Source organism: Xyrauchen texanus, chromosome 30, assembly GCF_025860055.1.
Source record: "Xyrauchen texanus isolate HMW12.3.18 chromosome 30, RBS_HiC_50CHRs, whole genome shotgun sequence".
Classification (NCBI taxonomy): Eukaryota; Metazoa; Chordata; class Actinopteri; order Cypriniformes; family Catostomidae; genus Xyrauchen; species Xyrauchen texanus.
The window spans coordinates 35065261-35093234 of record NC_068305.1 but is presented as its reverse complement, the minus strand read 5'-3'; the positions used below and the strand labels follow the sequence as shown (position 1 = coordinate 35093234).

At 37.9% G+C, this 27974-nt stretch overlaps 1 protein-coding gene across 4 annotated transcripts in view; it reads right to left on the bottom strand.

Annotated features, from left to right (window-relative positions):
* The window catches only part of LOC127623819 (importin-13-like), a 48583-nt gene extending 20952 nt beyond the window's left edge, over window positions 1-27631 (bottom strand). For all 4 annotated transcript variants that reach the window (XR_007968099.1, XR_007968098.1, XM_052098357.1 and 1 more), the window contains exons 1-10: window positions 27322-27631; window positions 17328-17453; window positions 14280-14890; window positions 4364-4504; window positions 3948-4089; window positions 2716-2882; window positions 2343-2463; window positions 2058-2205; window positions 354-535; window positions 238-264 (exon numbers count right to left, since the gene is read on the bottom strand). Coding sequence is in view for 2 of the 4 variants with exons in the window: in XM_052098357.1 (XP_051954317.1) it covers window positions 238-264; window positions 354-535; window positions 2058-2205; window positions 2343-2463; window positions 2716-2882; window positions 3948-4089; window positions 4364-4504; window positions 14280-14890; window positions 17328-17453; window positions 27322-27369 (1713 nt within the window). In the remaining 2 variants the exon portion in view is untranslated. The remainder of the gene's footprint in view (window positions 1-237; window positions 265-353; window positions 536-2057; window positions 2206-2342; window positions 2464-2715; window positions 2883-3947; window positions 4090-4363; window positions 4505-14279; window positions 14891-17327; window positions 17454-27321) is intronic.
* Window positions 27632-27974: the final 343 nt, after the last annotated feature.

The following is a 27974-nucleotide window of genomic DNA, read 5'->3' as shown; positions in this document are numbered from 1 at the left end:
GAGAGAGATTTGAAAAGGAACAATGTGGCACATGTCCAGCATCAATTAATTTTGTCCTCACTGGACAAATATTCTGCTGTGAAGTGACAACATCAGTCAGACCATAACTGTTGCTTAAAGCTGAAGTATGTCAATTCTGCACCACTATCATTACCATTCAGAAATGAAAAATAATGATGATGAATATTGAATTATCATCGTCAAAAAAATAAATAAATAAAAAAAAATAAAACTCACCTTATGGATCTGTTTGATAAGCACTTCCTGTCATATGAGAGAGAAAGACGGTCAGTCAGAGGAGTAAACTGTAAATCTGTCCCATATGTGTGTGTATCATGAGGCGAGTGCCCTACCTGTGACACAGCGACTATATTGGTGGCGTACGGGGGCAGGTCATATTTGCATTCTCTGCAGATCTTCTTTAGTGTGGAGATGCTGGAAACGGACAGGTCTGGATTTCCCAACGCCTGCAGAACCAGCGGCAGAACACTGCTCAACATCACCGGATGATCCGCCAACCACTCCGCCAACGCTCCTACAGAGAGAGAGAGAGATATAATGGTTAAGATCTGGGCTTGAACAAAAATGCCATGGGTTTATATAGGGCTGGGTATCAATACAGATTTCCCAATTTGATTCGATTCCAATTCAAGCTCTTGATTCAGATGAATTTGACTCTATTTTACTTATAATGTCCATTGTGCTTATGTGCAAAAGCAATCTGACGATTGTCATTACCAAATTTGATACCCCAACAAAACACCAACTAAATTGAGTAAACATTTTTTCAAGCAATTGTTCAAGACAAGTAAACAGTCAATAATAAAATAAAAACAAAGAAACAAATTACGAGCAACAGAACAAATACACACAATGGTTTATCAATTATTCAAGTAAGCATTCAGAAAGAGTACAAATGTGATCCAACAGAACACTATTTCATTAATACTACTAAAGCTACTTATGTTATACAACCAAGAGCAGTGAGCGGTTCTCTTGTCATCGTTGTTAGATTAATATTAACAACATCCTGTGTACAGCGGCAGTTCAATTAGGCTGCAAAAATTGGCCCCATTCACTTCCATTGTAAGTGCCTCACTGTAACATTGAGTTTTGTTTGAAAGAAAAGGAGGAATGAGTCTAAATTAATTTTATAGTATTCAATATTACGCCACAAATGCTGTCGATTGTACTTAACTTGATGTCAAGACTTTAAAAAAAGGAGTTGGTCTGTTCTCACCAAATTGATTGGGTCACTTCAGAAGACATGGATTAAACCACTGGATTACCTTTATGCTGCCTTTATGTGCTTTTTGGAGCTTGGAAATTTGGTCACCATTCACTTGCATCATGTAAACAAAAACACATCATATCTTCATCCAAATATCTTCGTTTGAGTTCGACGGAAGAAAAAAAATGTAATTTAAGATGACATATGGATGAGTAAATGATGAGAGAATTATCATTTGTGGGTGAATTATCCCATTAACATAGATATTTTGATTCAAATTGGCTTTTTATTTTGTCCATCTGTTTACGTTCACTTAACACATAATTGATGCGTAATGTATTTTACCAATTAGACACGCATCCCCATTACAGCAACTCTACTTTTACATTGGGCCAGTTAACAAGATCAAACAGAGGCTGTCTTGCGATCAATTGGTCGACTGTAGTTGGCGTAATGTGCACCCCTGGCATAGAGCAAAATAATCATCTTATGATATTAAGAATCGATATGGGCATTGTTTTACCCAGCCCTATGCTTTAAAGCCCACAGCCTATCCACACAAAGCACAATTCTGCAAAGCAACAAGATTTAAAACATCTCCTGTGACAAAGCAACTTTTTACACAAAGAAGGTTTGACGGACAGGCAAAAAGAAAGGCTCATGCATGTACGCAATTGATCTTTTCTCATTGTAATGTTTCTTATTGCTTAAATTACGGCAGGTAACAGGCTAAAACAAAAATGTAAGAAGATTTCTTTTGTCTAAAACATAAAAACACAGTTATGTCTTATACAAAATACAATAACACACATATCCAAACACACACCGATAGTGAACATGACTGTGTCGGCTAGCTGGACGTTGTTGATACTGATTCTTGGGATGAGGCCGATCAGACCAGGAATGACATCGGAATAGTTCACATCTATCGTTTCTGCGATGGACTGGAAACCGTACAACAGTGCTTCTGTATGCTGTAAACAAAACACAAAACTTGTTATTAATTCCAACAAAAATGCTTCCAGACATTATTTGGAGTTAACAGGAACATACAGTTCAATCAAACAGTGAAGCAAATAAAAGCTGAAGAATAAAGCAGTAATTTTCGTGCCTGCCATGATGTCGTGTGGTCTGTGTTGGTAAGGAGTCGTCCCAGTTTGTCGTACAGGTTACTGAGTAATTCTGCTCCCAACATCTCATAGACGTACATAAGTGTGTCTGAAATGTCCACCCTAAAGATGCAGAGTTCAAAGGTCACAGAAATTCAACTATTCAATATCAACAACCCATGAACCATAAAAACAACCATAAACGATGCTTTTCTTCAGATGCTATCGGCTGTGGTAGATTTACCAGCTTTAAGATGCCATAAAAAAAAAACGTTGCTGATTTGACACAATGGATAAAATTGACATCTTTACAAAGTCCACAGAGTGCACAGAATAGGTTACAACAGGCCCACGAGGATAAAAACACAGACTGACCTGTAAATTCTGAACTGCTCTTTCTCATCTGATGACCAGGAAGCGTACTCCTCATCTGTAGGGAACCGAGCTTTATGAAGCAGAACATCTACAAGCTGGAAATACACGGGCCTGTAGACCTGCAGATACACGGCCTGCTTCTCTGCCTCAAATGACATGATGTCATCCTAAAAAAACAAAAAACAAACAAAAAAAAAAAACTGAAAAACAAACAAATGCACACCAAACAACTGTTGATAAATGTTTCAGTATGTATGAAGAGCTTACTAAAGTTGCTTTCTCCGCAATCAAGGCAAAAGTACAAGAATTTTTATCGCTTAAAGTCACCGTGAAAACAAAACTAACCTCATTTAATTTCTTAAAGGGACAGTTCACCCAAAAATGAAAATTCTCTCAATATTAACTCAGCCTCATGATGTCACAGGTGTGTATGACTTACTTTCCTCACTAGATCACATTTGAAGAAAAATAGAAAAATATCTTAGCTCAGTAGGTCCTTAAAATGTAAGTGGATGGTGATCAGACTTTTAAACCTCCAAAAAAAAAAATCACAGACAGTCAGCATAAAGTCATCCACATGCCTCCAGTGGTTAAATTAATTCCAGTCAGCAGCAGTATACACGTGTGACATAATCATTGGCATGTTCACACAAGAACTGACGCACAAGTGACACACGCAGAAGAGCTGTTTACAAGTGAGGAGGAGGAACGCTGTACAGAAGCTTTGTCGGTTTTGATTTAGATCGGTTTCTTTACTCACAATGGTGCATTTGTGTGCTCATCCTGGATGTCTCAACCGAGTGGAGAACATAAGATACGTCTGTAACATGCCAACATGAATATGTCACATGAGAAACCGAGAGAACACTCGTTACATGAATGTGCATGCAGCTGCTGAACGGAGGTGATTATTTGTAGTTAAAAAGTACTTAAATATTGATCTTTTTTGCACCAAAAGCATTTCGCTTTAGAAGACATTAATTTGAATGGGCTGAGATATCTTTCTATTTCTTTTCAAATGTATTCTGCAGAAGAAAGTAAGTCACCCAAAATGGGTGAGTAAATTATGAGATCTTTTTCATTTTTGGGTGAACTATCCCTTTAATACACATTCCCGGGCTCATTGTGCACAATTCATCAGTATATGGGGTCTGTAATGCCAATGAAAATGTTAGTCCTGGTAATCTTTATTCAAATAGTTTTAGAATGTAATTTGAGAGGTGATGCCACACCTGTAGTGTATACCAGAAGGTGAGTGTGAGAGAGCTAGTGGTCTCATGGACGGGGTAGTGCCCAGGGATGCCCGTACAGAACATGATCATGTTCACCAATGCCAGGAAACTCTGCCAGTGCTCCACCTGCTCCAACAGAGCTCTGAAAGAGAAGAGAACAGACCTTCAACAAACAGGAAGACAACCACCAGAACTTGCTGAATAGAATTGGCTTAAAATATTTATTATGAGGTATGCACTGTAGATGACCGTATCAGTATCAACCAATAACTGCTAAAAATTATTTAAATGATCCAGTTATATTATAAGATATTAGGCAAATAATCACAAAACACACTCTACCTACTCTAGCTTGTAAACTGTCAGGAATGAGAGTGAGTGAGTGAGTGAGTGAGTGAGTGAGTGTGTGTGTGCACCTCGAATGGTTCTCTCCCAGAGAGACGGCGATTCGACAGATGCCGTGTGACATCTCCATGTCTCCGTTCTGTACGGCATCTTGCAACTGTTCCTGCAGCTGTAGAACCTGCGGCACCATCTTTAGCAATGTATTCACATATCTGAAACACACATATGGAACAGTCATTTGGAAACAACATCTCAGATGTAGAACATTTTGTGTAATGTATTTTAATTAAACCTGTTGAAATGTACATGAACATTTTCACGTTAGATTTTATAGGGCAGAATCGTTGCACCGTTTCCACCAGGAGATCATTATGTTGATGCACACACCACAAACACACACCAGCAAACTTTACAGACTTAAGTTGTACAGCTGTTTTGATGATGCTTAGTTGAAAAAAATAAGTTGGTTTCATCAATATTAACCACCAAGTTGTATTGAGCACTTATGTTTATTAGGAAATGCATTCAAATTACTAGTAATTCTCACATTATATGTTCTATTTTAATACATTTTCACAGAAATGTTGATAAAAAATGTCTTCACATGTATCACACTGGTTTTGATTGAATGTCTGAATGTTTGATATTTTGAAATGTCAAATAATTTTTACATTTTATTATTTCTATAAAAAAATAAAAAATAGCATATTAAATGCATAACTTTTATATTTGGCAGGTAAAATCCCCAAAATATCAATCTTTGTACAAGCATGAACAGATAAGTTACTAATGACTTACAATATAGTTTTTGATGAAAATAATTGGGTTTTGAATGACTCTAGCTTAAATTCCACCGGGTCAAAATTGACCTGTGAATGCGAAAGGTGTATGCAAATTCTGAATGCATTAGGAGATACAATGATTGTGAGAAGCATGAAAAAATATATTCTGGATAAAGTTTCTTGTAGGCATTGTGAAGATTTGTAGGTAACAAGCACAATGAACATCAGTCTTTTTTATTCAAGTTTAAGTCCTCTCTCTCTCTCGCTCTCTCTCTTTGAGCACCAGCTCATTATCGGCACATCACAGGAGCATCTGACCATCAGGGTTCACTCTTTGGCTCTACTGCATTGTCACAACTGTGCAATTAAGTTCTAATGACACAGTCTCGGGTATTGAAGCAAATCGACAGTACTGAAAACAGCACCACACATTAATGCAATCTTTTACAGTGAATCCCACAAAAACCATCAAGAAATGCCTGGTTAACATTTTACCAAAGAATCAAAAGAAAAGAACAAAGTATTTGTATTCTGCATAATAAGGAAAAATAAAGCCTATTTTAAGACCATTGAGACATCTGACATCATTTTCATGACAATAAAGTATATTTTCCCTTCTAATACTTATGATTTTTTTCACTTTACTGTAATATTTAAACTGTAAAGCGCATTTGTTCAGTATGTTGCACGGCTACATCATGATTTTTAAATTTCTGTTGATTTAAAAAAATAAACATAAAAATTGTGTCAGGCAAGATGCTGTATGCTCATTACTGTATTACAGCAATGAGAATTACATTGTTACATTATAGTAATGAGACTTTGGGTGTACATTAATTATAAAATTAAAGGAATATTTCACCCAAAAATGAAAACGTTCTCATCATTTACTCACCCTCATGTTATCCCAGATGTGTATGACTTTCTTCAGCAGAACACAAATGATGATTTTTAGAAGAATATTTCAGCTCTGTAGGTCCATACAATGCAAGTGAACGGTGATCAGACCTTTGCAGCTCCAAAAAAAATTTAAAAAAAAAAAAATCACATAAAGGAAACAAAAATAATCCAGTGGTTAAATCAATATCTTCAGAAGTGATGTACTGTAATATATGTGTGTGAGAAACAGAACAATATGTAAGTCCTTTTTACTCTAAATCTCCACTTTAACTTTCAGATGTAAAGTGAAAGTGGTGATTTAGAGTAAATTTGTATCTGTTTTTCACCCTTACCTATTATATTACTTCTTAAGACATCGATTTAAGCACTTGAGTCTTATTGATTACTTCTGTTTCCTTTGAGATTTTTGGAGCTTCGAAGACTTAGTCACCATTCACTTATATTGTATGGAAACACAGCTGAAATATTTTTCACATCTGGGATGGTATGAGGGTGAGCAAATTATATCATTTTCATTTTTGGGTGAGCTATCCCTTTAATGGTCCCAAAAAATTCTCTTATATTTTCTTTTTATTTTAACCTCTTTTCTCCCAATTTGGAATGCCCGATTCCCACTACTTAGTAGGTCCTCATGGCGGCACGGTAACTCACCTCAATCCGGGTGGCGGAGGACAAGTCTCAATTGCCTCCGCTTCCGAGACAGTCAATACATGCATGACACCGCGGAGACCCCGCAAGTGGAGGCTCGTGCTACTCTACGCAATCCACGCACTACTTACAATGCACCCCATTGAGAGCGAGAACCACTTAATCATGACCACAAGGAGGTTACCCCGTGTGACTCTACCCTCCCTAGCAACTGGGCTAATTTGGTTGCTTAGGAGACCTGGTTGGAGTCACTCAGCACACCCTGGATTCGAACTGACGACTCCAGGAGTGGTAGTCAGTGTCAATACTCGCTGAGATACCCAGGCCTCCGACTTTATTTTCTTAAAGCAAAATATATATTTCATATAGTTACACAGATGAACCTAACAAATTGTTTGGTTCATATTCCTAAAAAATGTGTGTGTGTGTGTGTGTGTATATATATATATATATATTACACACAACCTCAATGTTGGGACAGTATGTAAAATGCTCATAAAACAAAAAGGAGTAATTTGTAAATTATATTCACCCTTTGCTAAATTGAAAACACTACAACTACGTATTATATCATGTTTGACCTTGTGAATTTAATTTATTTTATACTTTTTTTTATATGTACAGTAATTTCGTAACTTATATCAAGAGTAATTACTGGATGAGTGTTAATACAATTTTGTAGTTTAAGATTCACATTGAGTTTTGTAGTAATTAGTGGCGTTTAATAAAAAATAAATGAATAAAATAATTCATTTAAAATAAGATATCTATCCTGTTAAAATATAAAATGATTTCATTGCATTTCTTATTTCCAAATATTTTTTATCTCAAAAGTAACTGGAATCGTCCCTACTTCAAATGCCTTGATGTCAAATGACACATGATGTTGTATTATCCATCTAGTACAAGAGGTAACCATGCAGCAATGTCTTTATACCAATCTCTGGTGTTGTGAATGACATTATCAATGATTACAACACCCCCGTTTGTCTCATCTCTTCAATTTAGAACACAGATTGATTTTTCCGCCTCAAGTGCTCGAGCGAACCCTCCCATCCCACACTGTTTCTACAGACGGTTTAATTACGCTAAAACACCAGGAGACAGACAAAATTAGTTGCCTAGCAACAGGATACATTTGGTCCAATGGCATCCTCCCGAGAGGCTTGATTGTAATGTGTTTAAGCAGTGCAAGGAGGCGAGGAGGTGATGGAGAGAGAGGATGGTGCGGTGGAGAAAGAGGCATGATGGATAAAGCAGAAAGTTGAAATGAAAAACAAAAATCGATGGAGACCCTTTTGTATGACCTTTGAATTCATATACCAGCCCTTAAAGAACAGTAACACTCACAATGCTGAACAGTACGCTACGCACCATACACAGATTTACTGGTCACACAGATGACTACAGATTTCACACATTCAGCAGCAGATAAAATATGACCGCTGGGAAAGTAGAAAGTAAATGACACGTACGCTAGCTGGTCATGAGTTTACGTCAAATCTAGCCTTGACCAGAGGACGCTTTGTAGTCATTTTATGAAACTAAATTAAGAGATTTGTGTTAAACTTTCATAGTCAGGTCATGGTTTATTTTTCAATTATTACTTTTATGATCTAATTTGTTTTCATATTATTTTCAACTGTTGTCACAGATGGATTTTTAAGTCACTGCGAAATGGGCCGGTGAAAGAAATGTTTGGATTTGGGGAGGTCGTTAAATAGGACATTTTGACCACTTTGTTATTTCGATTATATTTTGGTTTAGTTTGAAATGTAATTTGAATTTAGAAATATTTTTGGTTTAATTTGTTTGGTGTTTCAATAAATGTGTGATGAGGAGGAGGTGGGAGGGGAGGAACAGCCAGTTGCATGCTATCGTGATTCTACACACCCGGTCCCTTATCAGCCTAATCAAGCCTCCGAGAGGGATAAATGTTGACTGCGGAGGATGGTGCGGGAGAGAGAGATCGTTTACGGACATGTCCGTCATGTGTGTAGAATCACGACCCGGCCCAGCCCTCCGCCCTGCCACAGATAGCTTGCAACTGGCTGTTCCTCCCCTCCCACCTCCTCATCAGGGAGACAAAGTATAGTACCATCGAGAAGGAGTGTCTTGCGATTAAGTGGGCTGTTCTTACCCTCCGCTACTACCAGCAAAATCGACCAGTAGAAGTGAAGTGCGTGCAAAAATCCAGAGCCTAACCTGAAAGGCCGATACAATCACTGTTAATACTAGCCATAATTTGTGTGTCACTTGATCAATGTGATCAATGATACTTACGTTCTCTCATAATTTAAGGGAGCAAACATCCAAATCATGATGAGAAAACCCTAGCTCTGTAACCAGTAGAATCTCAAACTCAAACTTTTTACAGCAGAATGCTACCATAAACGACTTGTATCTGTAAAGATTTCAGGTATCTATCTGGTCCCCCACCAAAGATAATGACCCAAAAGTGAGAGGAAATGTTCAAAAATGTCAGTTTCTTGCCCTAACAACAACAACAAAAAAAAAGACAAGAGTTCATTCAGTTGAAAAATTCATCAGACTGATTCAAACCGATAACTCACGAGTTGGCGAATAGTTCAGAAAAATGTAATGAAAGTTATATATCAAACAATATCAGTCACGCTGTGTTGTTTGTTGAGTGCAGCCAGCAAACACAATGCAATAGAAAGACATGCCGTGCAGTTTTGGTGTCATTTCATGGCCATATCCAATTCTTGGGTAAATAAAATGTCTTTAGTTGTGACGCAAGTGGTGGAGCAAAGCAGATCAGCGGAGCAGGAAACACCTTAAGTCCAGAATAAACAATATGATTCATTTGAATAACTATTGGGGTGATATAAAAGGGAGAATATGGAATTTATTTATTTCATTGACTGGAGGTTCCATCGATTAGTACAGAATCAAGCAACAATATTGACAAGAAGAGAAAACCACTCACTGCTTTGGGCTGGATAGCTTCAGTAAAAAAATCTAAATGTTAATGCAAATAAATTGTTATTACCTCTAAAATGTATCCTTATTTATCCACTCCATGTGGTCATTATTGCTGTGAGTGACTTCACAGCAGGATGGGTTGTCATGGGACTGTCGTGAAGACATGAGGAGGATTCACTGATATGCGTGAATCTGTGAGTACTGAATGTTGTGTATAAATAAAATAATTTCCACCAAGGATGCAAGTTACTGTATAACATCCATGCAACGCAAATTCAAATGTTTATCTGCACTGCTGTAACTAAAAAAAGATCATCATACTGTTGTAATGGGCTAAATCAATGTGAATGTTTTTAAAAATGTATTTCCCCCCTCAAATCATGCCATGGGCTACAATGGAGTCTTTTGCGGGCCACGTTTGACACCCCTGGTCTAAGAGGTCCTTATGTTTTATGTCAACATATTTGTCAACATAACAAATAAGATGGCTTCCTACAAGCTGGTTACACCCCATGACTTTGATTGTTGGGACAAAAGTTTTTAAAAATGTAATCATATGTTTAAACAATTGTTTCACAGCTTTTTTTTTTTTAAGAAATGGTAATAAAATATTATTCTGCACTACTCAGAATTTCAGTTTTTAATGAGACTTTGACTTTCTTAATGTCTCTGGACGGTAACACCACGTGATATTTTTTACTTTAAGACCCAGAAATGATTCGCTGATGTTCTTCATCTTTTGTAAGTCGCTTTGGATAAAACCGTCTGCCAAATGAATAAATGTAAATGTAAATAATATTAAAATATATTTGAACATATGCTGAAAATATGCTCATCATAGAAGAGGTAACTGCAGGGCTGAACGCTAAGGATTTTTTCTTCGGGCCAGTGCTTCAAATTTTTACTGGCCCTGCAAAAAATGTCACTGGCCCCAACACAAAAATGATAAATAGCTGTTTTTACCATCATGGCTATAAAAATGTGTTTTATTATAATGTTTTACAAATATTATGTTTTTAAGACAATGCCCCCCAAAACTGAATCACATTTATAATTTGCAAGATCCCATATAAGCGCTTTACAGATATAAATTCATAAATACATCATATTAAACTCAGCCGTCCTGCCATTTACACATGTGCTTTTAAGCAAAGAGTTCTGTTGTGCAGATGATGTGCAGCGTATTCACACACAGGATCAAAGATTTAATCACCGAGTTTAAGATGTGATTATTGGCTGAATGTAATAAACATATGAATATATGAGAAGAGACTTCAAAATCGGTTGTGACGTTTAATATACATTAGGGAGATATTAGGCCTAATCTGTGAAATCAGACAACCAAAAGACCAACACAGCCTGATGCACAAAGCACAAAAACACCTGTACGGTCCAGAAATGAGACATGTAACAGGTGTTTAATGAGGATGATATTAAGTAGACTGTTTTGAATATTTATCTTCACCCTGCAGCTAAACAGCTCTGATAATAATATCCTAATAGCCATAGTGATCTTGTTTCTTTTCATATCAAACGGCATTATCATGCCGATTACATTTGAAAACATTACCTAATTAAATGTATACTTACATTTTGAATATTGGAGCAGCTCATGTTTCCAGACACAAACAATCGCTCAGTTTGGCCGTGCAGCCAGCTCTAGGAAGAGTCCTGGTGGTTCCAAACTTCTTCCATTTACGGATGATGGAGGCCACTGTGCTCATTGGGACCTTTAATGCTGTAGAAATTTTTCTGTACCCTTCCCGAGATCTGTGCCTCGATACAATCCTTTAACGGAGGTCTACAGACAATTCCTTGGACTTCATGGCTTGGTTTGTGCTCTGACATGCACTGTTAACTGTGGGACCTTATATAGACAGGTGTGTGCCTTTCCAAATCATGTCCAATCAACTGAATTTACCACAGGTGGACTCCAATCAAGTTGTAGAAACATCTCAAGGATGATCAGTGGAAACAGGATGCACCTGAGCTCAATTTCGAGTGTCATGGCAAAGGCTGTAAATACTTGTGTACATGAGATTTTTTCGTTTTTTATTTTTAATAAATTTGCAAAGATTTCAAACAAACCAAGTTGTCATTATTGGGGTATTGTTTGTAGAATTTTGAGGAAAATAATTAATTTGAATCCATTTTGGAATATGGCTGTAACATAACAAAATGAGGAAAAAGTGAAGCTTTCGTTGTTGTATAATTACATTATTATAATTATATAATTATTTTAATAATTCATACACTTATATTATTGTATTGAATTAAATTACATTCATATACTTATATTAATTTGTAATTTAACAAATGAATGCATTATGAACTAACATGAATATTTGTATGAATAAACACTGTAAAATATATGTGCATTGTTAGTTCTTGTTACCTTATGCATTTACTAATATGAACAAATAAAGCCTTATTGAAAAGTTTTAACATGATCACTTAGGCCACATCTGCTTCTGTTATTAAAAAACTCCACTATTTAACATATCCTGTGAAACATATTTACAGGTTGCTCCGCACAAACTCCCAGTGAAAAATCACAATCTCTATCCAAACGTTGACCGGGCTCGGCTCTTATTGACCAGAGCAGAGATGTTCCACGTGCTCTGAAAATCTAAGTGTGAACTCAGTCATAAACCTGTAAAACAGATGCAGAAAGTGGACATTACACTACACCACAAGACGGCGATCCAGCACAACTGTCTGTCTTTATCAGAGTGCTCCTGTCTGCTGTGATTTAACCTCTTATCTCCAGCTGTACAGAATCAAAGATGCTTTCACCTTTAACAGCTCATCCACAGCATCCGCTGGCTGGCTGGCTGTCTCTCTCGCTCGCTCTCTCTCTCTTTCCTGCCGCGTCTGTACCAACCAGAGCGCAAGACATCGCTCCCTCTATCTGTCTCCATGGAAACGGCATTCAGCCTTGAAATAGGCCCGACACCCCCCTTCTCATCTCTCTCTCTCCTCTGATGTGTCCGTGTTTCGTTCTGGCTTTGTTTCTGCCTCTCTTCCACCCAACTCTCCTTCTCTCCTTCAGTCACTTTCATCTCACCTGTGTTTGCTCATCCATCAGAGCATTCCTCTTTTCTATCACACCTTCTATTCATTACTGCATAACCTGATATTCCTAACAATGCATATTTATCTCCTAATTTGTATCAAGTATGAAAATATATATTCTAGTAGTCTTGCATTGCCAAACTTTTGACCATCAACATAAAGTCTGGTTTGGTCTGAGCAACAACTGTTCAATTAGACAGAGACAAAGCATCCGACCAACCACAGCTCAGTTTTTTATGGGCAGGTAAATATGAAATTGATGACGTCACAATAACAGACCATCACATTTGGGCTGGGTATCGATACAGATTTCAGTGTTTTGATTTATACTGAAGGAATGGTCCAATACAAGTTAAGCTCAATCTGCAGCATTAGTCAGGGGTTTCCTGGGTTCAAAATGGTCTGGTGGTGGCCAACATACACATTCATCACAATGCAGTTTTCTTTTTTAATCATCTGAGCATCTAGAAACTTGTTTTTTGTACTCAAGGTGCTGTTGGAAATCAAACTAACTTAACACCTTATTTCTCTAGGGCTAGTTATAATATTCATGAGTAAACCACTTTACAGATTTGGGACTGTGCTTCTATAGTAAACATGTTTGGTTCCTACTTCATAACAGATATTGTTTTTCTACATTGTAGCCTACTTGCCCTTGTGTTAACCATAGTTAACACCATGAATGGCTCCTCAGAGTTTAGTTAGTTAATCTTTCTTAAAAAATGTGTTTGTATTAAATGTGTTTAATAAGTACATATATAAAATGCATGTGCGGCTCCAGTGCATCAGTGAATGGTGCTGCTCTGTTTACACACACACACACGCACATACATGCACAAGCACACGCACGGCTATGTTTAGCCATCACGTGGTGTGCAATATTTGAGCTCTACTCACGAACAACATCTCAGATGTAGATGCTCAATAGTTCGGTTCACTTATAATATATATTTAGAACGGCACCGGAGGTGCATTTGACCAGAATTTGAATAAGAAGCAAATTAAATTACTGTGAACTTGCCTACAAACAGACACACTTACAGGACTTCCTGGACAGTTCAGAAAGTCAAAATAAAAGCGTGAGGGTTTAAAAGTTAAAGGTGCATCCCTAGTAAAAACGAATTGAATTAATGGCACAGCAGTCTCAAGCAAAACTCTGAATGTCTTTTACAGCTTCGACACCATGAACCTCAAAAACTTTGTCTAATGCAACGACGACTCCATCCTGAAAAGCATTTATTTTTGCAGCTTGGGAAAACTGCATAAAGACAGCCAAGATTAGTGATCCACTTGATGCCAAAATTTGCCTAAAGATCCAAAAGTTGCCCAAAGAAAATTGGATTTAAGACTAAGACTCATTGTACAACTGATTTTTCAAGGCACCTGGACAGAAACAACCAATAAAAATATTGTATACAAGCAAATATCATCAGACGCGCCTGGTGTAGACAGGGTGTAAGTGTGCTGACTGCCCCCTACTGCTATATCAAGGTGGTACATCACGTTTGGATTGCTCCAACAGTAGGAACATTCCTGATTATGGAATTTACATATGGATCAAAATTCAGTCTTAAAGCCTCATATTTCTCTGAACTATATAGATTTTTGTCTAAGAATTGTAATGATAAAGCCTAACCTCTGTGAGTCGGGCTGCGAGATGGTGTTGACGATGGCCTCCACGGCCGTATCAAACAGTTCTGGATCCGTCAACGCCGTGAAACTGGCCTCCACCAATCCCTCGCTCTCGTTCAGAGGAATGTCCAGCAGAACCCAACTGGACAGACACTTGAGCACACGGGCCTTGACCAACACTGGCGAGTCCGGCTGCCGTAACAGCTGCTGTAGGAGCGGGTAAACGCTTGTCCACTCGCGGCTCAGAGCACCCCTCACCTGTCCCTTCCGGTATTGCGGCAGCCGGCTGGTCTGGAACTCTTCTGGGAGAACTGTAAGAAGTTCTAACAGGGCCAAACAGCGGGCACGCCCATCCACCTCGCCTCCGTCTTCCTGGAACATGCGCACCATCTCTGACACCGCCTCCGGCCATGCCTCTGGCATCATATTGAGGGCAAACGACGCCAGTGCCACGCACAGGCGCGTCAAGACGATCTTGGAGCCAGAGGCGAAGAAAGCGATATGAGAAAACAGCTGGGATTTGAGCGAGTCGTACTGCTCGGCAGGGATGTCGCCCCAGTAGCGTGAAATTTTGGTGTGAAGGGCACTGGCGCCGAAGTATTGGACCTCTGGGACCTGTGGAGATGAAAAAGATTTCATTTTTCTTGTGTAAGAAATCCAGAGATATGTACAGTGCATAAAACTTCTTGCATTATTAGTAAAGGTACAGAGTACGTGATCTAGATGATATCTATTGCTGTATCAAAATACAAAAGGAAAATGGAGAGAGCACCTCTTTCTGTGATATTCTGGTTCGGGTCTCTCTTTTAATGCATTTTTTTCATCTGCCATCATTGTCCGCCAGGCAAAAATCAACAAGCCATATAATTTGATGTATCATTGTTCCTGGTTTCTTTGACAATTCACAGGAAAGGTTTTAAGGAAAGGGGAATTTCTTTATGTACCAGCTGAAACATGGGGTGATTTCCAGAGGGCATTTTGCAAAGCACATCACACACAAGGTGTGCAGACAGAACATGCAATTTAAGTGCACCTCTCTGTGCAAATGTCAGAATAACTGCACTAGGAGGCAGAGGCCTACACAGAGGTTTTGCTTCTATGTAATTGCACTGCATGAAACAGTTTGGAAATAAAAAAATAAAAAAACAGCAAGATGTTTAAAAGTGAACTGCTTATTAAAGAGCTGTATAATTTATGGAATACTTAAATGCCAGAATTTAGAAAATATTTTTCAGATTATTCACTTGTTAAAAGAACTCAAATTCAGAGCCTTAAGGGGCCTTAGGGGCGGCTGTGGCTCAGGTGGTAGTTAATCATTAGGTTGGCCATTAATCGCAGGGTTGGTGGTTAGATTCCCGGCCCACATGACTCCACATGCCGAAGTGTCCTTGGGTAAGACACTGAACCCCAAGTTGCTCCCAATGACAGGCTAGCACCTTGCATGGCAGCTCTGTCATTATTGGTGTGTCAATGTGTGTGAAAGGATGAATGAGACAGTGTAAAGCGCATTGAATACCACTAAGGTTAAAAAGTTGTTATATAAGTGCAGACCATTTACCATTCAAATACATATAACATAGTAACAGTTCTTGGTTTATTTGGAGTGAGTCAATCAGTTCAGTCAGCTCCAACTGATTTATACGTTTTTTTTATTTATTATTCACTAAAGATAGATGACTCAAACAGTCATTCATTCTGGAATTAGGCAACACTGGTAGCACTGTTGTTGTTGATTCACTTAAAAGAACCGGCTCAAGAGTAATTTGTAGAGATGCACCGATTGCAATTTTCTTGGCCGATTTTGATTTCCGATTTTTTGCAAGTGTGACCTGCCGATACCGATTTTTTTGGACTATTATTGACCACATATACAAACAAAATCTACCTTTCTTCAATGCTAAATTTTATTTTCATAATACAATAAATTATTAAACATTACAATTTCCAATTTACAAGTTACAGGATCTTCTCTCACTTAAACAACTCTCAAAATAAAGTGCTCTGTGACTGGAAAGAGGTAGAAATAACAATTAACGGCAAATGAGTTGCTTTATATAACAGATGTCATTTCCCACTATTTTTATAAATGGACCTTTTTCTCTTTATTACTCGTCTAACAAAACAATTCCAAAGATCTGAAAAACTGAAGTGTCCAATACGCTCAACTTACGTTAGATGTCCAAATATCAGTTGTAAAACTGAGCACTGCTTCGGGAACGGCTTGCATACCTGTCAACACTCCCGTTTTTCCCAGGAGTCTCCCGTTTTGTTATTTCTCCCAAAAAAACTCCCGTAATTTGTATGGCCCAAACCGCGTTATATGAATAATCAAATCAACATATTATTCCAAGTTGCCAGATCTTGAATGAAAAGCATCCTACTCACACAATCGACACATCATACACATTACAAATCATTTATGACCACAATCTGGCAACCAAAACCCAGTTGCGCTGTTGATATCTGCGCAGGCAGTAGACACGGGATGTTAAATCAAGCATCACTGGTAGATGGGAGAAGACGACTCAGCTGGTGCTCCGGTGAAAAAAACAAAACATACATGTACATTTAACAACAGCTGGATGGACGAATTGAATTTCATATCCCGAAGCCATATCGACAATGCCCACACCTTTTGCAATGTGTGTCGCACTGATTTTAATATCGGTGATGGTGTTATAAATGTCTAATTAGGTTTGTTGATCCGAAAGTGATTGTGGTGGTTCCCCCACGGTTTACTTTGGCCTTACAATTATTACACATTTCGAACTTTATGTATTCTTCACTCACAGTGAAGATCTTCCACACCAATGACATGTTTACACGCGGCTGTGACGTTATTGCCTGCGCCGCTGGCAACAAAACGGACCGGCTTGGAATTGGTAAGACGTGAGGCTGACCAGCCGGTTACCGGTCCGGGCCGAGCATGCGGAAAATCGGCTAATTCCGGTCCCTGGCCGGTCGACCAGAGCATCTCTAGTTAAAAGGACAAGCAATGACAGAAAATAAGGGAGAGAATGACAGCGCAGGAAACAGAACAAGATGTTCTTACCTTCTCTGGTCTCAGTAAAACCCAGCAGAACTGCCAGGCCTGAGGAGACACCTGAGCCTGCATGAGCCACTTCTGAGCCAGATTCTTATTCTCAATGTTGAGATCATAATAGAGCTGATGCAGGGCCTGAGAGAGGGACAGAGAGAGACAGTTTTAGACAGTGACACATTACACAATGGCTGTTCTGGGGCACAAGGACACAAAGTAATATTGCTTTATTAACCCTGGGCTTCCTGTGGGGCTCTTTAGCCGACACATATGAATGGTGTAGAAACTGCTGATGCACATATCTCTCCATGTCTGTAGGTGAAGCATTTAACATGGTGGGAAGGCAAATAATGGTATGCTCTTTAGCAGTTACAACAAATAGAGACAAAATAAACCTGAACCGGAGCATCCAGTGTTTGCAAGATTACATGTTGCACTAACTAGTGATTATGCAACTTATTGGCTAATATCAGTCAATATATACTTATTTTATAATTATTTTATCAGCCTGATTTGGCAAATATTTGAAGCAGACATTTTCTTTAAAAAAAAAAATGGCAAGTTATTTATTTCCATTATTAGCAATAACAGAAAAAATCTGTATCGTCTGTCTGAACCTGCCAACATTTCTGGCGCATCTGTAAACACATCTGTCACTTCAATCATATATGATTAGGGGTGTAATGACTCACTCATCTCATGTTTCGGTTAATGATACTGAACTCACAGTTCAGTCCATGATTCTTTAAACTAAGCCTGAATCATGAAAAATTAAAGGGGTAATAAAATGCGATTTTTATTATCTTCCCTGAGGTCCACTGATAACATCAATAATTTATTTTGCATGAAAACCGTTAAGTTATAATTTTCCACCCTGTCTCTGGCCCTCTGACTGAAACGCACAGTTTTGGCCTCACCATCTCCTTTAAACTTCAATGTCAATGCCCACTGTTCTGATTGGCTAACATCGTGCAGCCCCTCAAATTCAGCCATATTTGAATCTCAATCGGAAGAGAATAAACAAGCTCTTCACAACATTATAAAAATAAATTTCAGGGCTCACACAAAACGCACATCTAACACATTGCATCCAAATATTTTAAACTTCGCACAAGCACATCAGCACCATAAATACCAAACAGTCATGACATTTGAAATATTCATGAATCAAACTACAAGTCCAAGTGTTATTAACTGCCCCATTGTTCAGTAGCAGTTCCTTTGCAAAACATGAATCGTATAATAACTGCGAATATCAGTGTGGACTGCTTGTGAAGCACTTACACAGTCCATAGAACACACATAGTTGCACTGAGGCGCCAAAAATGCATCCAAACGGTCAAAGACGTACACCAATGTTTTAAAATAGCGCAGATGAGCACAAGAACAGCAAGACGCAGAGCAGCTGAATGAAGCCGAACAGAGTCTCCTTTTCTGAGTTGTAACTGACACAGCATCTTTTAAAAGTGGCACGATAAACATGACAATGGTCAAAAGCGTCTGTGTAATGCATGTTATATGCACAAAAATTGGTCCAGATGGGTTCCTTTTTGGTGTTCAAGAATAGTTGGTCACACTAAGTCTATCTCTCTCCCTCTCGGTTTATGAAATGAACTGAGCGCCAGTGGGCGGGGCTAAGAATGTTGTGGGGTGTGTACATACAACTGAGCAATGTCTTGTGATGTCAGACAAACACAGTTTTCAATATAAGACATTTCAATAGAATAGCAACTATAAATGCTCTTATTAGACTGTGGAGAATGTTTAGTTCTAAAATTTACATTGTTTTAATAGTACAGTTACCTATTAAATAAGGGCTGCAACGGTACATGTGTCCGTGCCGAACCGAATGGAAACAGGGTCTTCGGTATGGTACACGAAGTTACACTAATGATTACATATCTTAAACATTAGATGGCTGCAGAGAGCTACTTATTCATCCCTGGTTGAAGATCATTTCAAAAGTTCTGCATTTAGATATATATATATATATATTTAAACATTATCAAAGAGTACGTTTGTCAAAGTTTAACTTTTTCTTTTTTTATTCGTTTGAGGTTAATTTGGTCATTTTTGTATACCTGAAATTAGTTGAATAACAAGTAATAACCTAATTTATATCTGGTAGTAATAAGATGAATGTGTGCGTGTGCGTGTGTAGTCTGACCAGTTCAGTTTTGTGTGTGTATGTGTGTTTGTACTCTTGATGTTTGGTCGTCTCACCCCCGATTTTTTTCTGCATTGTGGCTGTTTTTTTAGATTTTATATAATAAATGATGAAAAGAATCTGAGATTTTTAGTGTTTCCCATTAATTTCCTATGGCAGTCAACTTTGACCGGGAACAGTGCAAGTGTAACTTTTTTTCTACCGCTTAGACTGAGCGAAGCAACTCCAATTTCTTTGCGTGTTCAAATATCATATGGATGAGAAGTCACAAAGTCTTGTAACCGTCAGATAGAGGAAACAAATGTGTTTTTATTGAAGAAACAAAATTGATTTAGGTAAAAAATGACCGAACAGTGCATGAGGGTTAAATCGCTTCAAACGGACATTCGATCCCTCACGCTAAAAAGTCACATCTCTTTCCCGCTCCTAGTGCTCCCTGTATTACATTTATGTTCCAATTTCCATTTGTATGCCTGCGTTACAGGCTTAGAACATCATGCGTTTTGGATAGAAAAGATGCTAATAAATATACACACACATACATACACACACACAGACACACACAGTACTGTGCAAACGTTTTAGGCACTTCCATAGCAAATGGTTGTTGGCAGATAGGATGTACCAAGCTTCTTGGAGAATTCACCACAGTTCTTCTATATATTTAGGCCGTCTCAATGGCTTCTGTCTCTACATATAATCCCAGACTGACATGATGTTCAGTGGGGGGCTCTGTGGGGGGCAATGCCATCTCTTGCAGAGCGCCCTGTTCTTCTATTCTAATCTTTTCTATTTGCAAAAGTAATGTTTGGGAGTCTAACATACATTTTTCCTATTGACACTATAAAGATGAATATATAAATGCACAGTACTGTATACATATGAAATCCAATCTCCACAATGCACATCATCACATTTCTGAACTACGATGTATCGTACCGTGATAAACTGTTATACCCCTACATTTGATAAAAGTCAAGGAAGGTTAGAGAGGAATTATACGTGTTTGTGTATGTCACAAGATTTCCTAAAACCCCAGGAGAAATCTCTCAGAGAATGCCAGGTAACAGGTGATGAAACCAAGAGTGTGTGCGAGTGTGGTTCCCAGATTAGAGTCAAATCATGTGTAAATGTTTGATATTTCACAGAGAAAGGTTAAAAATAAAGATATAAACAGCCTTTCGAGATATGGCTAAAAAGTAATTCAATCATTGTTTCTATGGCAACCGTCAATGCTGCACAATCTCATTCTTAAAGACCCAACACTGAATGACCTCATCCAAGCTTGTGTGTGATGACTCACTCATTCTGCATGATCCATTGGAACCAGACGTTTATCGCTCAATCATTCTGAATTTGAGCAACAGTTAAGACATTTCTGTTCTTTATGCTGCCGGAAATCAGAGGGAAATTTAAAGGAGCATTTGGACAAAGTGAAGCATTTCAAACTGGTTTGGAAAGTCAACGGTTTTAAAAACACATCTCAGGTTGCCACTGACAAACGATTCCCCAAACACAACATGAGATATAATTAGCAAAGCTAACGTCTGAGCCAATCAGGAAACAATAGTGGAACAGGGCTACAAAAACACTTAAGATATCATGGATCGGGGGACTGGGTAGCTCAGCGAGTACTGACGCTTACTACCACCCCTGGAGTCGCAAGTTTGAATCTAGGGTGTGCTGAGTAACTCCAGCCAGGTCTACTAAGCAACCAAATTGGCCTGGTTGCTAGGGAGGGTAGAGTTACATGGGGTAACCTCCTCGTGGTCACGATAAGTGGTTCTCACTCTCAGTGGGGTGTGTGGCGAGTTGTGCGTGGATCGCGGAGAGTAGCATGAGCCTCCACATGCTGTGAGTCTCCATGGTGCCATGCACAAGGAGCCAAGTGATAAGATGCACAGACTGACTGTCTTAGAAGCGGAGCAACTGAGACTTGTCCTCTGCCACCCGGATTGAGATAAGAAACCGCACCACCAAGTAGAGGGAATTTGGCATTCTAAGTAAAAAAAAAAAAAGATAACTTTTCTTAAATTACAAAATTACATATATATATATATATATATATAAAAATCTCATGGGTCATGAATCCCATTTTCCACATATCATTACATCTAAAAATACAAACTTATTTCAGAAAATCTCCAGTCCGACGATTTGTTAATCATAAGTGGGTCGAGCTAGGTAATAAAGCAACATTTGACATCAATCTAAAAAATAAATAGTGCTTTTTTCCCAAATCCGATGAACCATCTTTTCAACTAAACAGCCATTGTTTACAATAGGGCTGAAATGATTATGACAATAGAAAATTGTTGACAATTTTTTGTTGAATAGCCGTTTCATCTAATTTAACGTAACACGAGATCAGATATGAAACTAATGATGGTGCGCAAGAGGAGCATTGCATCTCGCACCTGACTGATGAGAGAAAACACAGCTTACAGTCCACACGCACTGCAAACTTTCCAAACTGCTTCTGTTTAGTATGAGGATATTATACAAAAATACAAAATAACTAATCACAGATGCACTCTCATAGTGAAATACTGGGCTGCCGTTCCACTGAAACATAACTTGCATGTCAGAGCATCTTTAAAGGAAACTTCCTGCCATTATATCTTTAATGCATCCTTTATTAAAGTTCAAATAAAAAGGAAGCAGGTCATTGAAATAAGTACAATCTCCGAAACTGGCATATCTCTTCTATAAGTCATGTGAAGTGTCCCGATCTAAGGGGGAAGAGATTGAAACCGCACCCGGTCGCTGTACACTCTGGCACGGGCATCCCTCGCGCACACTTGCTCCAGTTAGATTATAACACGATGGCATAATACACGTGTTGCGGTGTGCATCTAATGAAGAAAATCAGCTATACGCAGCTCTATTAAGAAGAGAGAGGTTTTTTTTTTTTTTTAGAGTTAAAGATGGATCGAACGAACACAAAGGTGAGAGAGGGTAGTGTTCGCCCATTACATACACGGCAACAAAATACTTTTTTTACGAATACAATTTTGTCCTCTTTATTGTTAGTAAGCATGTTTATTACAACCTTTTAAGTCAAGGTACAAGCTGAATTGTTGGTTAAGAACTAATGATTAATCGTTGCAATAATAGCCTGAATAATCATTCTAATAATTATTAGATTAGTCGATTATCAAAATAATCGTTAGTTGGAGCCCTAGTTTACAAGTATATTCAAAATGTAATAACTACAACAACAAAAAAGTGTTAAAACGAATCAAGGCATGATTTTCTACTACTGTTTTGTAAATATCACTGAAGTTATATCTGCATCCCAGCCAGAGTCTGACATTAAAAGGGCAAAAATGTCACAGAAAGGGACAAAATGCATCTGAAATTCAAAATATGCAGGTAAAAATACTTAAAGGTATAGTTCACCCAAAAATGAAAATTCTCTCATCGTTTACTCAACCTCATGCCATTCCAGATGTGTCTGTCTGACTTTCTTCTGCATAACACAAACAAAGATTTACAGAAGAATATCTCATGGTGACCAGATCTTTAAATCTCAGAAAAACATATAAAGTCAGCATAAAAGTAATCCATAAGTCTTCAGTGGTTTAATCCACATCTTCTGAAGAAATCCAATTGGTTTTGGGTGAGAACAGACCAAAATGTATCTCAAAGGAGACTGCTGATGTAAAGATTTACAGTGAAAAAGGAGTTATATTTTGGTCTGTTTTAATCCAAAACCAATTGGATTGCTTCTGAAGACATGGATATAACCACTGGAGTTTTACGGATTACTTTTATGCTGCCTTTGTGATTTGGGAACTTTAAAGTTCTGGTTACCGTCCATTGTTTGGACCTACAGAGCTGAAATATTCTTCTAAAACTCTTTTCTTGTGTTAAGCAGAAGAAAGAAAATCATACACATCTAGAATGGTGAATGAGGGTGAGTATGAGAGAATATTTATTATTGGGTGACCAATCCCTTTAACGTTGTTTAAGGCCTAGAAATACATATTGCATAAAACAAAAGATATAATTACGAAAACATTTATGATATTAAAAGTATATGACATTATTTTTTATATAATTAGAAATATATACCTTCATAAGGGAAAATATTCCCCTGAAAATAAAATCCAAGGGACAAATATTTAATATATTTTCATTAAATGGAAAAGATAACTTCTGACACTGATCCCAACACAAATTTTAATACAACCAAATGTGCATTTTCAGTGGGACAGAATATGCACCATTATGAGTTATTGCACTTGCAACAAAACTCTATTTTTGTTAGTTTCTGTCCTTATATTTCTCATTTGATAGACCCCAGATGACCCTCAAATGTTTGGCTGAAGCCCTGTTAATGCGGTAATTATAAAGCCTGTTAATGTTTAAAGCAATAACAGTAAATAATGATAGTTTTAAAAACAATTTCTACCATTCAACTTATCCCTATGACAAAGTTATAGTGAGTCAAATTGATCTACGTGCAAAAATAATACACCCGTATGTCATTTGATCCTGACAGAACAGATGATCACAAGGAGAAGGGTCTTCAGACAGAAGATAAATTATCTTCCCTTTACATCTCATCACAGTTTATAATGATCTAAACCTGCATCCACACAAACCACCATAATAAACAACAAACAAATCAATCTGAACTCTTTTGTGTCTAAATGACGTATACATTTCCATATTTGTTTAGGGGGGTAATCTGAGATATGAGAGTATTTCTGCAGTCAAATGCTACTGTTTCTGTACCCTCTGAAGACAGGGACCAAACAACCGGCACCAATGCAACTGACCAGAACAATACACAATAAACACATATTCAACGAGCTCTGTGTGTGTCTGCTGTGGACCAACATGAGACAACGAACAAGTCTGATGGAGAGAAAGAGACAGCTAGAGATGGGAGTTATTGATGGGAGCTGGTGTCTTTTAGAGAACTTAATTGGAGCTTTGTTGCGGACACGAGTCAGTTTGATGTCTACGGTTGGGAATCGAGGTTCTTGTTAAGAACCGTATGATTTTCATGACTTTCAGTTCCATTAACGTTCCATCATTCGGGAACCACATTACACTCGTCACAATGAAGACTCAAATGTTTGTGAATCAGACTTAACTGGTCATGCGGTGTTTTGCGCTGTAGATTTAAAAGAACTTGCTCATAAGAATAATTTGTTTAGGACTTGTGTATTTTTCCACAGATGTGGACAGAGCACCATACTAAAACACTCTTGACAGTGTTTCCCACAGCATTATTCAGCAGCAGTGCCCCGTTACGAAATCTATAGCATGAAACACAAAGCAAGACCAGTATAGTACAATAGCCAAACGAATGACATTTTGAGTCGGTTCTTTTGAATCTACAGCGTAAAACACAGCGTGACCAGTTCAGTCTGATTCACAAACATTTGAGTCTTCATAGTGACGAGTGTAATGTGGTTCCCGAATGATGGAACATTAATGGAACTGAAAGTCATGAAAATCATACGGTTCTTAACAAGAACCTCGATTCCCAACCGTAGACGTCAACCTGACTCGTGTCCGCAACAAAGCTCCAATTAAGTGCTCTAAAAGACACCAGCTCCCATCAATAACTCCCATCTCTAGCTGTCTCTTTCTCTCTCTCTGTTAAGTTGTTTAAATACAAATTTTTACAGTCATTTCAGGGTTTTAGGGTTTGTTGACAGTACATGGTCATGGCAACAAAGTTGTGAAAATGGCTATAACTTAACACACTTTATCACATTAAATTCATGTTTACATGCATATTATTCATGTGGCTATACTTGTATGGAATAAGTGAGTATTTTATGCTTATAAAATTGCCCCATTCACTTCCATTGTATGTATGGGTGCACCGATCGATCGGCCACCAATCGGAATAGTCCGATCTTCCTCTTAAATCCGTGATCACGATCGGCCGATCATGCCTAGATTTAGGGCGAATGTTTTTTGCAGCATGCAAGGAATCACACATACACTGCTCCTCTAATGAGTGAGTGCTTGCTAAACCTTTGAAGCATGACAGATTGGCCTCTGGATGGCGAGTTGATGGCAATTCTAAGCATTCACAAATTTAAACTTCCAGACATGTCGCTGCACAGTAAGCAGGAAGAGGATAAAGAGGCTGCTAATGATACAAAAACTAAATAAACAACAAATAACCATACAAATAATAATCTGACATATAAGTGATGTAACGCGAGTCGTGACAATCATATATTTTGTTGAGCAATAGAAACCGTTTCAGCGATAATGAGCACTTTCAGCTTCACTCGCTTCAATATGCTCACTAGGGGTGTCAATCAAGCATGCACGCTCTGCAGGTGCTCTCAATATCTCATCATCTGTCACTCATCTCAGCTCTATTCTGTGAGGATCACAATTTAAATCAGATTAATATTAATCACAATACCACTAATAACAGATATAACTGTTTAACCCTCTATGACAGCCCGCATCTTCACACATTTGCTTAATTTGTGATTTGTGTTGCAACAAGATGCCAAAAACAATCATAGATATTAAAGGGTTAGTTCCCCCAAAAATGAAAATCATCCCATAATTTATTCACCCTCAAACCATCCTAGGTGTATATGACTTTCTTCTTTTAGCCAAACACAATCAGAGTTACATTAAAAAATATCTTGGCTCTTCCAAGTGTTATAATGGGAGTGAATGGCACCTTAGATTTTGAATCCCAAAAAAGCAAATCCATATGGCTCCAGGGGGTTCATAAAGGCCTTCTGAAGCAAAGCAATGTGTTTTTGTAAGAAAAATATCCATATTTTTAACTTAATAAATTATAATCACTGGCTTCCGGTAACGGCCGTCCACGCGTTCATAAGAGAGTCGAGTTCCGGCGTATGACGTGGGCGTAATGCTGTCGAATGAGCTTGTTTGTACTGGACCCGGAACATTCCTTTAATTCTATTGCAATGCCTTGCCCCGTGAACTTCTATTGTGAGAGCATTATTGTACATTTTTGCATTGTTTTAACAAACTGAGGGATGCATCAAAATGACTCTGAATATTACTTTAATGACATAAAATTTGCTTTAAATGTGATCAAAACCCACAATAATTGCAATCTGAGAAACATGTGCAAATCAAAAGCATTGGTTTTTGGATTGACAGTGGCTGCCCATGACAGAGATGAGAAACCCTCCATCAGGCAGATATAAGACACCACCCTAATCTCTTCTCATTATATCCTCTTCCTCACAGAGGAATCAATATCTTCCTCTTTTCTCTAATCTAATGATGATTATGAGTCTCGTGTTTGAAACCTGATCATAAGAGAGCAGCTGCATCCAAATGGAGGCTTGTATTTTGGCCAACAGAATAGCTGATCATTATTATTTGGGAAGAAAAAAAGCTGCAAAATAATAAGAGAACCACTAAAAGGTTCCAACTTCGCACTTATGTTTCTAGATAACAAAAACTACATGGGAGAATCATGACACCTGTTAAAAACATGCAAGTCAAATTTCACCCAAAAATCTAAATAAATTACAATAATGCAAATAATAATTTGATAAGTTGTCATAAAGATCAATAAGTCACAATGGTTCAACAAATGGCCTTACATTTACGTTATGCAATATAAATATACACTGAGTGAAATTTGACTCGGGGAAAATTCATCTACATGAGCAATTCAAAATAACAACAATGACAAGAAAATATATAATTTATTCTATTATTTCTTGGCCAGCAGTACAGTGCTCAAACTCATTAAAATAAGCTCAATTCACATCTGTAATATTCTATATTTTCTCAAAGAGTAAATGGACACTACATGGTACATTTAACCAAATTTGACAAATCAATAAGAATGTGTCATACCTTCTCCACGTTTTCCACGGTGAAGTTTGCTGCTGTCTCCGGATCCATCTCTGTGATTGATCCGTAACAACGTCTCCCTCCCTCCCTCTCTTGGTCTCAATCGTTCACCTTCTCTTCAATCTCTAAATTAATATAAAAATAACAACTGATAAATCGCGGTGATGTGACTTCGAATTAGCCGGTGCGCGCGACCTCAAGTCTCTCATATCACACACATTATAAAAACCGCCTTTAATACCATTGATGGTCTATAAACGTGAACATTTGTCACTTATATAGGTCCGCGGGAATCTGTCCGGTCCTGTCTCGATGTTTCAATATGCGCGTGTCCACCCTCTACCGCTCGTGTCGGCGAGTGTCCAACCCACTGCCTTCGTTAAAAGCACACATTCCATGTTAAAACATATTTATCAAATAATATATTGTTTCGCATTTTCAATATGTATAATTTCAAAATGCTACAGGCTAAGAATTGTATTTTATCGAACATGACTGTGTGTTGTTTTTTTTGTTTTTTTTGTGTCAAATCAGTTGGCTGCCTGTTTTAGAGAGTGCTGGGAATGAGTGATTTGAGTTTGTTTTTAAGATGAACTGCGTAAAGGGGAGCTGCTTTCGAATAACAACGGACAATTTGACTGAGATTATGTTCATTT